The 16720-nt window shown below is 37.8% G+C and overlaps 1 protein-coding gene across 2 annotated transcripts; it reads left to right on the top strand.

The window, feature by feature from the left end:
- Positions 1–2038: 2038 nt before the first annotated feature.
- NPY4R2 (neuropeptide Y receptor Y4-2) lies at positions 2039–13584 on the top strand. 2 transcript variants are annotated; one of them, XM_003755169.3, is made up of 3 exons: positions 2039–2578; positions 9999–11234; positions 12822–13584. In XM_003755169.3, the coding sequence occupies exon 2, from the start codon at positions 10080–10082 to the stop codon at positions 11199–11201; it is 1122 nt and encodes a 373-aa protein (XP_003755217.1). In that variant the 5' UTR covers positions 2039–2578; positions 9999–10079; the 3' UTR covers positions 11202–11234; positions 12822–13584. The 2 variants fall into 2 exon arrangements, with proteins under 2 accessions (XP_003755217.1, XP_031812161.1); XM_031956301.1 differs by having other exon boundaries at positions 9999–13584.
- The last annotated feature ends 3136 nt before the right edge of the window (positions 13585–16720 follow it).

Here is a 16720-nt window from a genome sequence, read left to right as displayed (position 1 = left end):
AGGCAAACAGAAGTTATATGACTTGGAATGACCCCAAATAGAAAGTGCTGTCTTGAAGGCTCCCAGTAATCTTAGTCACAAAATTCAACAGTCTTTTCCTCTACTTTCATTTCCTTTTTTTTTTGATTGCATATTTGATTGCAATATTCAAGGTTATTTAGTTTGTGCCCAGTTTAACATTAATCACTTATGGATACAGCACAATTATATTTCTAATCCTCTGGAGGCCAGAAATGTATCATTCGTTTTAAACTTTTTTCCTAGGACTTAATTCAGGGCCTGCTTCAATACATATTTGTTGAATTAAATGGAACACCACTAGGATAAAAAACAAACAAAAAACAACTTGGATGCTAAAAAGAATCTTAGAAATTACCTACTCCAACCTCTTTGTTTTACAGATGAGGAAACCAAATCTAGAAAATTAAACGCTTCTCCATAGTCACACAGTCTTGAGACCAGAACTGAGGTCTCCTGACTCAGAGTGATTTATTACAATATATTATCTATATTGGAAAAGATATGTAGTTCCTCTGGGCTATGGTGTCTCTATCTGAGAGATGAGAGGACTAATTGGGATGATTTCAAAGGTCTCTTTCAGGTCTAATTTTCTTTGACCCAAGAAGGAGAGGCAACATGGAATAAGTGAATAAAGAACTGATTTGGATTCAACACTTGCATTAGACACAAGCTGTGACTCTGGGTAAGTAAGTCACTTTTCTTCTTTTTTGCTCCAGCTAACATGCTATGAATAAAACTTGAAGAGAAGGCATAGATCTTCATGAGTGCAGAAGATTCCATTTTATTTATGGAATCACAGGCACAATGAAAAGAAAATATAAGGGAAACTGATTTTGTCCGTGCAGGGAACATTTAGAACCCTCTCTATGACTTACTGTTGCCTGAGCTGTGTGCCCACATATTCACACAGAGGCTTACTTCAAAACACATTGCCACAAGTGTCAGAGGCAGGATTTCAACCTTTGTCTTACTGTAGTTCAGTTATTTTCAGTTGTGGTTGACTCTCTGTGATCCCATTTGAGTTTTCTTGGCAGAGATGCTGGAGTGGTTTGCCATTTCTTTCTCCAGTTCATTTTTCAGAGGAGGAAACTGAGGGAAACTGGGTTAAGTGACTTGTCCAGAGTAGCACAGATGAGGCTGGACTAGAACGCATGAAGGTGAGTCTTTTTTGTCTTCAGGCCTGTCCCTCTACTTTGTCACCTAACTCACCTGAACGTCCATCTGTCTGACTCAAAACCCAGTCCTAGTCACTGCATACTGCTACATCTCTGTAATAATTTCTGACATTTATGCAGCACTTTTAGATTTGCCAAGTATTCTGCTTATAGCTTCTCCTTTGAATGTCAGCAGCAGTTTTATGAGGAAGAAAGGGTAGATATTACTATGCCCATTTTACAGATGGAGAAGTTAAGTGATTTGCTAATGGTTGTATACATCCAGCCATTGAACTGAAACAAATATGACTCTATAGCAGTGGTTCTCAAACTCTTTTTCTCAGTATCTTTACGGTATTAACAACTATTGAGAATATATCTAAAGAGTTTTTGTTTATATGGGTTATATAATAGATATTTATCATAAATAGAAAAAAAACTTGTAGACCCTCTGAAAGGATTTCAGAGACCCTTCAGGATTCACTGCACCACACTTTGAGAACCACTGATCTATAGGCTCATGGATTCTAAGAAGCTCCAAGAGATCCAGTTTGATGCTTACTGTAATATCTCTTCTTAATCCCCAGGAGGTGCTTTGCAAAAGCTTACTTTGCTCATCTCAGCAAATTAAAATGAAGGGCTGACACATAGACCAGAACCCAGAAATCCTGGCAATCTTGTCAGACCCCAACTGTTTGCCTCCAAGAATTCTCTCTCTGCTGCCTTCCTGGGTGCTATAGCCCTTGTCCTTGCTGGGACAATTTGGTCCTGCCCTACCCCTCTGCAATACCTCAGACAGCTCTAAACTCTAGGCTTTCCTCAGAGGGCTGCTCCTTGCTTAGACTCAGATGAATTCATATCAACAGAGGGTGCTAGAACTTCGAAGGTCAAATACAGGCAAAGCCAATCGCCTCAGGGTCCCCTTTGTTGAGAAAGAAAGCCGGGTGCAACTCTCTAGTAAGAACTAGGGACTGCAGTTCCTGCTCAGTTATTAGAGGCTCAGGATCCAGCTCCTCAATTATCAGAGACCCAGGACCAGCTCCTGTGATGAGAGACCCAGCACCCAGCTCCTGTGATCAGAGACCCAGGACTCAGCTCCTTAGTTATCAGAGACCCAGGACCCAGGTCCTGTGATCAGAGACTCAAGACCCAGCTCCTCAGTTATCAGAGATTCAGGACCAGCTTCCGTGATCAGAGACTCAGAACCCAGCTCCTCAGTTTTCATCAGAGGCTCAGAACCCGGGTCCTCAGTTATCAGGAGCTCAGGCAGCAGTGAGCTGGATCAGCTGCTGTTACTGCTGCTGCTGCTGCTGGAGCTGCTTGGCTCAGTCTTGCTGAGGAAGCCTTCCGATCAAGCGCAGAGCATCTGGCTCCTGACCACTTGGGGTTGGGGGAATGAGCAGGTAAGATACCTAAGGCTTCCAGTGCAGGTTGCGATAGGACAATAGGTGAGGGGAGCTAGAGGCTTGATTCATTTCCTTCATTCTGGAGTTTCTCAGTTTTTTTTTATTAAATCTAGGAAGACCAAACAACTGGGTGTCTGTCTGTGTATCAACAGGTGCCTTCATTGGTCATACATTTGTACTTGTGGGTGTACTGGAGTCACCAAGTAAAACAGACCTGACAGCTTGGGGAGGTTCACTTACCGTGTACAAGGAAGGCAGACACTCAGGTAGTGTTTACTGAAGGAATGGATGTGTAAATCCACATAAAAAGGGGGAGATAACAGAAAAAAAGAAGGGGATATTCTCACTCCATAGGACGTTCCCTAACTGTGATCCCCAGGCTGTCTATGATGTTGTGTCATTATCTCTAGTATTTCATTGTTAAGTGTGCTTTGCCCTCTGATGACTAATGTGAAATAGACTACCGGGATTCCTCTTCCTTCTGATCCTGAAGGGAAGCTTGGGGCTATGTGCATGTATCCTGGAAAGCTAGCTAAAGGAACTCTGATGTGGAGAGAACATTTTAAAGAGCTTCTAGTTGACTCATTGAATAACATACCCCAGGAGAATTGTGTTTGAGTTGTGTAGTGAGGAGAAAATTAGTTTATTCAATTAACATGTTAGTCAAAGCAGTCAATTGGAATGGGAATTGAAAATGGAAAAAAGGGCACAATGCCAAAATTAAGTAAATTTGAGTATGATTCATAAAAGATGAGGTTCCCTTAGATTTCTGGTTTATTGTGATATTTTCTTATGCCATGAAACAAATCTTTTAGATGGAGCTGAAGCTTCTTTTCCAGCAAACAGGTAGGAACAAACAACTGCTTTCATTTGGATATAGAAAAAAAAATGAAAATGGGTGGGCTGATATTTGAATAAGTAGTCACTAGCTGGCATTTTATTTTATGTAGGTTTAAAGTTTACAGAGCTTTACCCAAATCGTACTCTTACAGACATGATCTTTTTTTTTAATTTTTTATCTTTCCAACAATGTAGAAGATGCAAGTATCATAGATGGGGAAACTGAAGCTGAGAGAAGTGACTTGTACACGATCATATAATAAATGATGGAGTCAGGATTTGAACTCATTTAAAGTCCATCAACATGATTCTATGAGCAAAAAAGGGCAAGGAATTTAAAAAACAAATATCATTATAGGATCATAAGCCATGCTCCCAGAGTTGGAAGAGATCTCAGAAACCATTCCTTCACTTTACAGAAGAGGAAACTGAGCTTTGGGAGATGTGAAGTGGATTACCCCAAGATCAAATAAATTACAAATCTCCGAGATGAGATCTTCTTTGTATTGTCCCAGACTATCTCCCTCATTGTTGGAATTTTGCATTTGTTGTTTCTCTTATGAAACTTTGTTATCATTTTGTTCAAACTAAACTGAAAAAGGAATTGGATTCTTTCTACTCTTACCCCTTTACTTTCTCTTCTAAAGTCAAGATCTGTTCATGTCACTCCCTTACCCAACTAACTCCAGTGATTTCTTAGTGTGTCTAGGATGAAATACAAATTCCTGTTTGATATTAAAGGCCCGTAACACTGGCCCAAAGGTATCTTTCCAGCCTTGTTAAACATCATTCTCTTCACCTCACTTTACAATCCTGCCAAGTTTTCTTTCTTCTTCTTCCTGACACTTGACACTCCATTAAAAGTCCTTTGTGCTTTTGTGTTAGCTATACTCAGTGCCTGGAGTATATTCCCTTCTCTCAGCCTTGTAGAATCCCTTTTTTCTTCCAAGACTCAGTTCAAATGCCATCTTTTACATGGAACCCTTCCTATCCCTTCAGATCTTACTTAGTTCTTTCCCTTTCCAAGTTATCTTGTATTTATTTTGTATATAATTTATTTTCCCAATAGGAAGTCATCCTAGGGAGGGGTTAGTCCCAGTGCCTAATATTTCTACAAGTAAATTTTAAAAATTCATGCTGATTATTTGGTTTGACTCTCTGGGAATTGGAAAATGTGTTCTTGGAAGGCCTTATGTTTACTCTCTATCATGGATTTATATTCAAACAAATTCATTAAATATTTGTTAATTACCTTTCTGATTCTCCATTTCCTCATACATAAAATGAGAGAATTTGATCACATGATCTTTAAAGTTCCTTCTAGTTTTAAAATTCTGTGATTTGGGCATGGAAGAAGCCAGCTGGTTTTAGCCGTGTCTCCATGTTAGTGTTTCTCCCCCTTCCAAGGTCTTTTGAAAAGATCTTTGTGTTAGGGTGGGAACAAGCCTTTTAGCTGATTCTGTGACCTCAATGCAACATAACTCACTTCAATTCAACAAACATTTTACACATCTTCTTGTATATAGAACTAAAGGAAGGGTGAGATGCAGTTTTTAGCTACTACATCGATAATGGGTCTGGAACTGGAAAGCACCTTAGAAGTTGAGGAATTAATCCTAAGTTAAATAACTTAGGTAACTTGGGTAGTAAGTAGTAGAGACAGAATTTGAACTTGGATCATCTGGTTCCAAACTCAGTGATCTTTTCACTAACATACCATGGTTTCTGCCCTTATGGTCTTTCTTCTTTAGATTTGGTTGTCTCTTACCTGAGAGAGCAGCTAGGTGGTACAATGAACCCTGGGTGTGGAATCAGAATACCTTAGCTTAATGAGTCCAAATACAGTCTTCCATACTAAGTAGCTATATAATCCTGTACAAGTCACTTAACTCTGACTCAGTTCATCATATATAAAATCAGCTGGGGAATGAAATAGTGAGCCACTGCAGTATCTTTGCCCACAAAACTCCAAATGGCTGAAGGAGGTGTTACTTGAGATGAGTCTTGCAAGGAATTGATGATTCAAAAGTGAAGGTGAGGTAGATTTGTACAAAAGTATGGAGTGGGAATTAGAACATTGTATAGAGGAATGGCCCTTGACCAACCTATTCACTTTGCTTGGAATTTCCTTTCTAAAATCAAACACTGTGATTTATCTAGGTAAAAGTATAAGTAACTATGTCTACCATCATTCTGGATACAATGACTCAAAGAATTATTTTTAACATTATAATCATAAGATCAGAAGAGTAAAAGTCCCCTGAGGATAGATACCATTTTATTAGAGTCTGGAACAGTGCCTGGCAATAAGTTATAATCGATAAATATACATTGATTGATTGTGAAGAAACCAAAAACAGCTCTAAGACTGCATTTCCTTATTATACTTTTATACTCCTTGTTATATTTTGACTTCTAATGAGTAGAACTTCCCTAAGAAAATCAGGTCTTTTTCATATTGTTTTTGTAGATATATCTTCCAATATGAAGATCTTTTAAATCTACCAGTAGGGGATTTGAAATTTATATTTAAAATTTAATTTCACCTTATTAGCTTTGGCCCTCCATTCTATTCTGTTGGAGTTTATTGGATTCTGAATTGTCTTAATATTTTACCAGTGTCTTCTATCTTTGTGCCATCTACTAATCTGACAAGCTTCCTAGCTATGATTTCATTCAAGTCCTTGATAAAAATCCTGACTAGCAAAGATCCTTTGGATAATCCATAGAGATATCAGAATAGGCATTTGAAAGCAGGTTTAGCTTTTTTCTCAATAGTTTAAAATTTTTTTTTAAACAATCCCTCATAAGATATTTGGAAAGACTAAGAGAATTATTATTAATGTGAATGACTATTATAAGGCAGGTGGAAGTACATATTTCTTTCCTCTATTGAGGACTCGATGAAAGTGATTAAAATGGCAGATGTTTATGTTAGGCATAGAGGTGTGACTTTGTTGGCTGTGAGATCAAAGAACAGGATGTCCTGACAAAAGTAGCATCATCTCCAATGCCAGAGAACCAGATTTGGAAGGAAGCTCAGAAATCATCACCCTTATCTGAAGAATTCCTTCTACAGCATATCCAACAAGTGGTCATAGGGCTTTGGATTAAAGATTTCCATTGAAGAGGAATATATGTTCTCCAGACCCAGCCCTCTCCATTTTTCAAGAACTTTAGTTGTTAGAAACTTTTTTCTTTATAGCAAGCCTAAATTTACTTAATTGTAGTTCTACTCATTGCTCCCAGGGCTAGTTAGAATGAGTCAAACTATTCTTCTTTATGACATCCATTGTAAACAGTTAGCATGTCCTGCCTAAATATTCTCTTTAATTCTTTCCAATCAGTGATATCTTCACAAGATCCTTCTTGATCCTAGTGGACTTTCTTCAAATAGGTACTAATTTATTGGCATCTTTTATAAGTTGGGATACTTAGAATTGAATACCATGTCTCAAATGTGTTCTAGTCAAGGCAGGATCGAAAGGGAACTTTCCTGAATATGAACTAATGATTCTTTTTTATTATTAAAAGTTTTTATTTTCAAAACATATGCACAGATAATTCTCAACATTCACCCTTGCAAAAGCTTGTGTTCTAAATTTTCTCCTTCCCTTTACCCAACCCTTAGAAAATCCAATATATTTTTAAACACGTGTAATTCTTCTATACCTATTTCCACAATTATCTTGCTGTACAAGAAAAATCAGATCAAAAAGGAAAAATGAGAAAGAAAACAAAATGTAAGTAAATAGCAACAAAAATAGTGAAAATACTATGCTATGATCCACACCGAGTCCCTTCTCTCTGGGAGCTGATGGCTCTCTTCATCACAATTCTGTTGGAACTGGCTTGAATGATCTCATTGTTGAAAAGAGTCACATCCATCAGAATTGATCATTGTATAATCTTGCTGTTGCTGGGTACAATGATCTTCTGGTTCTGCTCACTTCACTTAGCATCATGAACTAATGATTCTTAATGTAACCTAAAGTAAAATTAAATTTCTTAGTTGCTACATCACTCTGTTGATGCATATTGAATTTCCTTCCACTTTTTTTTCAGATAAACTACTATCTAGCCAAGCCTTCCCTATCTTTATTTATGAAATTGATTTTCTGAACTGTATGACTTTGTATTTATCCTTATTACATTTTGTTTTCCAAATATTTGTTCCTATATTTTAGCCTTTATAAGTCAATTCAGCAAGCATTTGTTAAGTACCTATTTAGGATCCCAGCCTTTCAGAGTTCCCAAGGACTATGATTGACAATCATTCGTGTGGAATAACATCAAGTCCTACCACATTGGTTGAATGGTGTGGGGGACCCTGGGCTACACAATACTGCTTGGCTAGATAGTAGTTTTTTTTTAATGTGATTCAGAATTAAGATATTTAAATATTCAATCTTTTTGAAAAGCTCTCTGTGCTAACATTGTTCTAACACTCAATGGCACCAGACTCAATGACACAGGTCCATATCACTGTCATGATTTTCCAGGTTAAAAATAAGATGAAATTTGCATTTAAATAGTGCTTTTTATTCTTTTAAACTCATTCATGCTCATTATTTCTTTTTAACTTTGTAGAACATAACAAAAATTTTTACATTATCTATGTAATACAACTCTGACAAACACTTATTGAAGTGGATTATTTAAATATCTTTGATAATAACTTGTAACATTGACAGTTCTTTTCCTATTGCTACACAAAACAGAATCTCCACAGATGTCATATATCAATTTCATTGTACTCAACATTTCCTTGATCTTTCTTGGTCATAATTTTCTTTTGTGCTACTGACAGTTAAACTCTCCACTCTTGTACACCATTATATTTCAGCATTCTTGCTATTGCAGTACATATTATGTATCCCCCAAATCCTTACTTTTGTTCCATTTTTGGTTTCATTTTCATTCCATCCCATTTGACCCATTATTGCTCAGTCCTTGACATAAACTCTTAGTGAAAGCACAGACAAAAATGAATGACAAATTTGAGAATTGTGGGCCCTGTCATTCATCATTAATCTAGTATTTTCTTTTTGGGCTTACTGATCGGTTCTGGCAGAACATTGAGCAATCTAGCCTTCAGTGCTCCTTGATGATAGGTCTTTGGGCAGAGACTGTCATTTGCCTCTTTTTGTATCCTCAGTGCTTAGCACAGTGCCTGGCACATAGTAGGATCTTGACAAATGTTGGAAAATTCTAGCCACCTAGAGACTGCTAAAGTTAGAAAGATTTGAATTCAAATCATTCTGAGACACTTTTAGATTGTTGATCCAGAGCAAGAATTAACCTTTCAGCTTTAGTTTTTTCATCTGTAAAATAAGTAAAATAACAGCATCCACCCCACAAGGTTGTTGTCAGGATCTGTTGAGAACTGCACATGCAAAGAGCTTGGTAAACCTTCAGTTGCTACATAACTGCCAGCTTTCATTAATATTAGCCTGACCTCAATCTGTGTTTCCTGCTTGCATGCTGGACCTTGTGAATGTTTACTCTTGCCCTACCCTTGTGTTCTCTGGACAGACCTCTTGCTTTGGGCTTCCAGTTGCTTTGTGTTTTGAGCTCAGTATTCTAGTACTTGGAGTTCTCTTGCATTCCTTCCTTGTGACATACCTCTTGCTTTTAATTTCTTATGAAATGAGATTTTACTTCTGCAGAATTTTCCTTTATGGCGTCATCTGAAAAGATCCCAGACCATGGAATGACATCATACAGATGTCCAGATGGTTGAAATCTCCTATTCCAACAATATCTCTATTCCAGATTTTAAAAGAAGGTCCCCTGTGTGTGTATGTATGTGTATGCATGTATTGTTTAAACAGGTGATTTGCTATTGATTTAAATTGCAAACATTTACAACTAATTGAAGTTTAAAAAACCAGCAGAATAAAGATAACTTAAAAACATATAAAATTCCTTTCCATATTTTCCCCATGTACCCATTTCATAGAAATTTTCTATTTCTATTAGCGTGATGTCCCATGCTTCTCTAGGTAGCTCCTACCCATTGATATCTATCTAGTGATATTCAGAATCAATCACTTAGTTTTGTTGATACTGTCTCCATGACATATCTTGCATGTGTTCCCTTAATTCTGCCAACATGGCTACCAAGCTAATTGAAATTTTCATAATCTCCTACCTCCTAGTTGGTTTCCCTCCCTGGCTCTTTCCCTGTCTAATCTATCTTTCACATAGCAGTAAAATCGATATTCTAAAAGTTTACCTATGTAAACTTGGGCAAGTCATTTAACCTGATTTTCCCAGTTGTTAGTACTTTTCCCATAGAAATTACTTTTGTATTTTCTTTGTATAGATTTTATATTTACTAATCTATATGCGTGTTGTTTTCTTCAACAGCCTTGAGGACTGGTATCATTCATTAATCTGTAAGCATCTTATTTTCTTCAACTGAGTATATGTTCCTTGAGGAAAGGAGTGAATTCATTTTTATCTTTTCAAAGTGAAAGGATAAAAATGAAATTCCTTCCCCCCTTATAAATGTTTAATAAATCCTCACTGAATTGCAGTTCTGTGACTTGATCAATGTTCTTTCCCTTTACAGGTGTTCCCTGGGTGTCTTTGTAGTCTCGCTGAAGTGGCTACCGTAGCTCAAGAGATTCTTCTCTCTATTTCTGTCTCCAACATGAATTCAACTAATTTTTCCATACTGCCAGTATTACCCCAAGGTCAAAACAGGAGCTGGAGAAGGGGTATTCTATCCAATTTCTCAGATCATTGCCAGAATTCCACCGACATGAATATCTTCCTGGTCATTGTTTATAGCTTGGAGACCTTCATAGGTATCTTAGGCAATCTGTGCCTAGTGGGCGTGGTGATTAGACAGAGGGAGAAAGCCAATGTAACTAATATCCTCATTGCAAATCTGGCTTTCTCAGACTTTATTATGAGTCTTTTTTGCCAACCTTTTACCCTCATTTATACCATCATGGACTACTGGATCTTTGGGGATGCCATGTGCAAATTGTCCGCCTTCATCCAATGCATGTCAGTCACAGTGTCTGTCCTCTCTCTTGTTCTGATTGCCCTGGAAAGACATCATATGATCACCAACCCTTTAGGCTATATGCCCAACATGATTCACGCTTACCTAGGGATCATGGGCACCTGGCTCATTGCTTGCTTCTTAGCTATGCCCTTCATGGCCAATAGTGTCTTGAGAAATGTATTCCAAAACAACCAATCCAGAGCTATGGATTTTTTAGTGGATAAAGCTGTTTGCACAGAATCCTGGCCAACGGATCAGCAGAAATCCATTTACACCATCCTCTTGCTGTTCCTCCAATACTTGGCACCTTTGACTTTTATCATGGCATGCTACCTGCGGATCCATCACCGCCTGAAGAGGAGAAGGGACCTTTTCAGGAAAAACGAGCACTCCTTGGGAGTAGCACAGATGAAAAGGATCAACTCGGTGCTTCTGTCCATGGTAGCGGCTTTTGCCATTTGCTGGTTACCCCTGCATGTTTTCAACAGCCTCGAGGACTGGTATCATGAAGCTATTCCCATCTGCTATGGGAATCTAATTTTTTTAGTGTGTCATTTGGTAGCCATGGCATCCACCTGCGTCAACCCCATCATCTATGGATTTTTGAATAGTAACTTCAAAAAGGAAATGAAGCCATTGTTCCTCATTTGTCAGAGTAAGCCTTCAAAGGAAATCTATGAACAGCTACCTCTTTCAACCATGCAAAGTGAGATTTCAAAAGAATCTTTCAAGTCAAGTTCTGAGCCCAATCCTGTATAGCCCCTTGGAGAAGAGCCACTGCTGCACCAGCAGGTACCACTGTCCCCATGTATCCTCTGGCTTGGGAGAAGCAGAAACACACCACTTGCTAATGGCAGCCTAGGAAACCTGATGAAAGACGATCTATCTGCATTGCAGCATCTTAGATGAAAATAATCCAGTCACTCATTCCTAGGTTTTTGCTATTTGAAAATACCCATGGCTTTTTTTCCCCAGTAGATGTTCCTTCTCTCCATGGAGGAACACCTGAGAAGATTGTCTGCATGTAGGGCAACCACCACAACAAAAGTCACCCCCTTTTGGGCACCTCTCTGCTCATAAGCCTCTTCCCACTTTGATGGGCTGTTTTTCAGACACCAGAAATACACAAAGTCTTTCTCTTGATTGTACCCAAATCCTTTCCAACTGAGTAGGACCAATTTGGCTTGGATTCTGTTGGTTCAGCTTTCAGGAACCAGGGTTAAGTTCATGAGATTGTGAAATCTCAAAGCTAAAAAATAAAGTTAAAAAGTCAAAGCTAAAGAATTCTAGGCTGCTGCAGGAGCTGCAGAGTATTTTGCCCATTGCTGAACTAGAATACTCCAGAGATGGAGAGGACAGGCGTACTAGAGTCAGTCTTTATTCTGATGACTCAGAAACACATAAAATAAGGGAGAATCCAGGACTTTGGTTTTCATTAATGTTTCTGGGAACCAACAAATAAGTGCATCTGTTTGGGGAGAGCAATTTCCAGGAAGCTGAAAGTATCTGGGAGGAGATCTCAGTGAGACCGCCCAGCCCGTCATAGTTAAGCTAACATGGTATTGAAAAGCCAAGATTTAAACTGTAGTTCCTATCTAATTTAAACGGTGGTTCTTATCTGATATATTCTCCTTAATACATAAAAGTGATTGAGGTGACTTTGTATAGAGGATCCATCCTTTGAATTGTCTTTCATGTAATGATCACAAATTTACCCACTCATTTGCCCATTCATTTTTATTGTCTCCATGAGTTAGTTGTGTCTCCTGCAAAATGCTCTAGTATTGGCCGGAAATCTAGGTTGTATCACCTAAGGACACTTATTGGCAAGGTGGCTGATCAGAGAATGGGATTCCACTGGTGGCTGTGGAACAAAACCACTCAGTGGTTCTGGCAAGAGAACAAATCCCCGACCCAACACTACTGTGCTCCGACCAGCTAAACTAATCAACAGTAGGCTTAATCCAGGTGTGTGTGTGGAAGGGAAAAGAGCAATTGGATGCAGACTTTCCAGGCCCCTTTGAAACTTGGCATTGTAGATAAAGCACTCAAAATCAGTAGCCCAGTGTCTGAATTCTGCCTCAAACACTCACTAGCATTGCAATCCTGGGCAAACAATTAAACTCTATGAACCTCATTTTATTCATGTGTAAAATGAAAAAAATAATAGCATCTACTACACAGAATTGTGAGGATCAGATGAAGTAAGTATGTAAAACATTTTGCAAACCACAAAATGGTATTTAAATGTGAACTATTGCTATTTTGACTTTTGTTATTATTACTTAACCTAAACAAGGGCTAATTGGGAAGTTGTTTTGCTGACACAGTGAAAACAGTCTTATAGTTGAGTTAAACAATTGTTTTTTTCCCTCACAGGGAACAACTGGTTGTTTCCCCTGTTGATGCAGAAGAAATTGTAGTACAGTTACACAACCTTTACCAGAACTTTGAAAGATGGGGAGGATACTTGGGTAGCAGAAGAGTGGGAACTGAGATTTTGGCACCTGATTCAAGTCAAAATTCCTCACAGTAAAGAGATGCTCAACTGCAAGACCAGCTAAGGTGCTGCAACCATGCTGGTCCCAGACATCAGGCTCTTAATTCATAATAAAGAGACATCAAGTAAACTATTGAACAATATTTATTGTTTTGTTATTTAGGAAAAAATCAATGTAAAGAGATGACAATTTTCTTTTGGAAGTCATGAAATGACATTTGCTTCTTTGTAATAATACTAAAAATTGTTCTATGTGGAAAAACGTGACATTTTGGGTGGGGGGTTGCTGCCTGCTCCCTCACCTGGCCCTGTGCTGCCGCCCCTTGGCTTGTGTTGCCTTGTTGCCACTTTCCTGGGGTCTACTTCCTCAAGCTCCCTTACTCCCACTCTCTCTCCTTCTGGGGGTTGGGGAATAGAGGGCCAAGGACATCTAGCTGTGTTGTGAGGGTTTGGCCCAGAATCTCTGGGAGATGGGCTCCTCACCTCCTTCCCATGATTTCCCCTAGAGATGTAGGGTCCTTTGTGCATTGATCCCATCTCCCTCCCCACCTGAATTTGGCCCAGGTGTAAGAATTCCTGGATATGGCTCTGGAAAATGCTTTGCAAACCTTAAAGTACTATATACATATTGGTTATTATGGCATCACCATTATCATCATTGCTTATTATTTATGATTTGATATAAAAATAGTTGCTGGAGAAGGAGATAGTAAACCACTTCAGCATCTTTGCCAAGAAAACGCCATGTGGGGTTACGAAGAGTTGGACGTTACTGAAACAACTGAACAACGGCTAAAAATTGCTTTTTAATATTGTGCATATACAATCTACTTTCATCACTTTAACCAACTATTTGATGAGGATGCATTGGAGGGACTTTTGGCAAAAAAAAAAAAAAATTCTCACATCAGAAGTTACCTGAAACCATGCAAGGACTGGTAAACACAGCTTTTGTCTCTGTAATGAAAGGGATTGTTCTCAAGAAAGCTTGACTTAAACAAGCACTGGTTTTCAGTCTGTAGCAGAGACATACATGCCTTTTTCCTAGGTCTTCCAGGAACCTGTTAGGACACCAGAGTTTAGTGGGACACCTTGAAGAACATGCTGGACAGCTGGTTTTTAACATTAGAGGGTGCTCATGTTTGGCAAAGACCTTTGACTTTTTTTTCCTCAGAGAATTTGTAACTTAGACCCTCTGGTCTTCAAGGAACTTTTCTGTTTGTAAGAATATCTTCCTGTTAGCTTAAGAATCCACTATGAGATCCACTGGACTATAAGTTAGCTCCTAAAGATCACTAAAGATGCTCTTTCTGCAAAGGACAGTGGTAAAGTTCATTAGGAAATCCAGGAAGAGAAGCATTTGGGGATTATCATTATATGTTTTCAATGGTATCTTCTTTTAGTAACAAATTATTACTGAAAATGAACCAGCAAAAGTAGAAGAGTGAGAAGAAACTTTGTTTACTCTGTATTAAGTAACAAGTAATATATGGTTTATTAAGAATTACAAATTATAGAGGGAAAAGATGAAGGAATTAATGGGGAATGAGTTTTTGGCATGATGGAAAGAGCATTGAACTAGGAGCCAGGAATACAAGAGTTTGAATTTTGCCTTGGACACTTAACTCTATGACCTTAATAACATCTGTCAGCCTCAGTGTCCTCACCTGTAAAATAGGAAAAATTAATAGCACCTATCTCACAGAGTTGTTGTGAGAATCAGTTAAAATTAATACCTATATAGAGCACTTTGCAAATCCTAAACTGCTATATAAGTGTTAATTATTATTTTTGGAGTTATTAGTCCTCTAAGAAATTCTGCCTTCATTGCATTAAAATAGATTATACTTAAGTCCTAAAGTACTTTTCAAATGTATGATATTTTGGAAGCTGATATTTGTGCTTTTAGCTAGTTTTGACTAAATATTTTAGTCCCTGCCTAAAAGTCTAGACCATAAATTCCTCAAATCACATTACTCTCTCCTGCAATCCCCTGTCTTGGAGAAAGTACCTATTACAAAAATCCATAGTTAAATCACCACATGACATAGTAGACAGGCTATTGAACTCAGGCTGAGGAAGACCTGAGTACAAATTTCACTGCACATATTTACTGCTATGTCATACTGGGCAAGTTATTTAACCTCTGTGGGACTCAGTTCCCTCATTTTAGAACAAAGGGGTTGGAGTCATTAACCTCCAGGATCCCATTTAGCTTTTGACCTATGATCTTGTGACTTGTGATCATGCACTTCAAATCCATTCTGTGACTGCTTAGGAGAGTTGTATGTAGTTATACTTTAATATTATCAAGAATAAATTTTTAGGAAGCTAGCTGAAGTGATCCTTTTCTTGAGTTGTTGGGATAACTGACAAAAACATCCTCAGTGAATAATAATAACTGTTTCTTAAAACACTTGACCAGGAAACAGAAGAAAAAATATATAAATGCAGTCATATTTCCTAGAAAACACTAGAAATCCTTAAAGAGTAGAAAAAATTCCTCTTATTTCTCATGCCTCACTCATCCTAGAATATTTATTAGCCAGAGATGGCACCTCACTGTGCTGGGGATAACATGCTATAGTGGAAAGAGATTTCAGATTCAAAAAATCCAGATGATTAATACTTAGTAACCGTGTGATCTTATGTGACTTGCTTAATATCTCTGAGCCTCCTTTTCCTCAGTTGTGAAACTGAGATGATAAATAATACTTTTATTACTAGAGTGGTTTAGTGGCAAGTGCTTTGTGCTGTATTTTTGTGTTATTTTTATCCTCTAGAAATTTGTAACAGGTAAGATGCTAGTGGCAAAGATCATACAAGTCCCTAAATTACAGGAAGTCAGGAAAAATGGAGAATAGTAGAAAAAAGTTTGATTTCATCCCTTTTACTGGTATTTGCTTGTTTTGTCAAATATTGTAAATACAGTCCAAGTAGTAGTCATCTTTGATGGAGATATATTGGGCTGGGAATTTGAATGAATGGGATGGATATTTACACATGTGGCTTAAGGTAAATTCTACTCTTAAAGTTTATATAATTATTCTTGTTAGGAGCCTTCTGAGCAGAGACTACTTTTGGACATGTTTGACTATTTGTAAAAATATTACATATGATTGATACACATTAATTAAACTGTGGCAATGGACAGCATTACTGGTTGTATTGTTTTTCAATGACAATCTTATTGGTTACCTTGGATTTCTTAATTACACAGCATTTTGGTAATTATGCAGCATTCTAGATCTACCTCATAATTTACTTATTGATTGATATCTACAAAGTCATGAAATAATTGTATTTAAGACTACAAGGTACTTCAGAGATCATCTATCTAATCCAGCCATCTCAGAACAGAGGCTTTTCCTAAGCAAAGGAAAATGGTGTAGACTATTGTAGAATAAAATACTCTTACCAATGCTGCTAAAATTATAAGGAGGGTTGTTAAATTTCTTTTCCAGGTCACTAATTCTTTAGACTGTTACATCCTTAGCTGCTTCACCCATCTTGGGATGACTGTACCCTGAGGGTTCCTCCCAAACTAGCTCAAGTTGATGAATAGAAGAGATGATAGAGAAAGATTAATAACCTTACATGAATCAAAAAATCCATTGTAGTTATAAATTTTCAAGCCAGAACCTGGGAAGGGAAGGGTATGTTATTATTTTATGTACTATCTATCCATGTTTTGCTAATATCATATGGATATTAAATATTAGGGGAAGCATTTGCACCCAGGTCCCCTGACTCAACAGCAGAGATTCTTTTTTTGACC

This window comes from Sarcophilus harrisii, chromosome 2 (assembly GCF_902635505.1).
Source record: "Sarcophilus harrisii chromosome 2, mSarHar1.11, whole genome shotgun sequence".
Taxonomy (NCBI): domain Eukaryota; kingdom Metazoa; phylum Chordata; class Mammalia; order Dasyuromorphia; family Dasyuridae; genus Sarcophilus; species Sarcophilus harrisii.
Note: the sequence above shows the minus strand (reverse complement) of the source record. Positions and strands in the feature narration are given on the sequence as shown.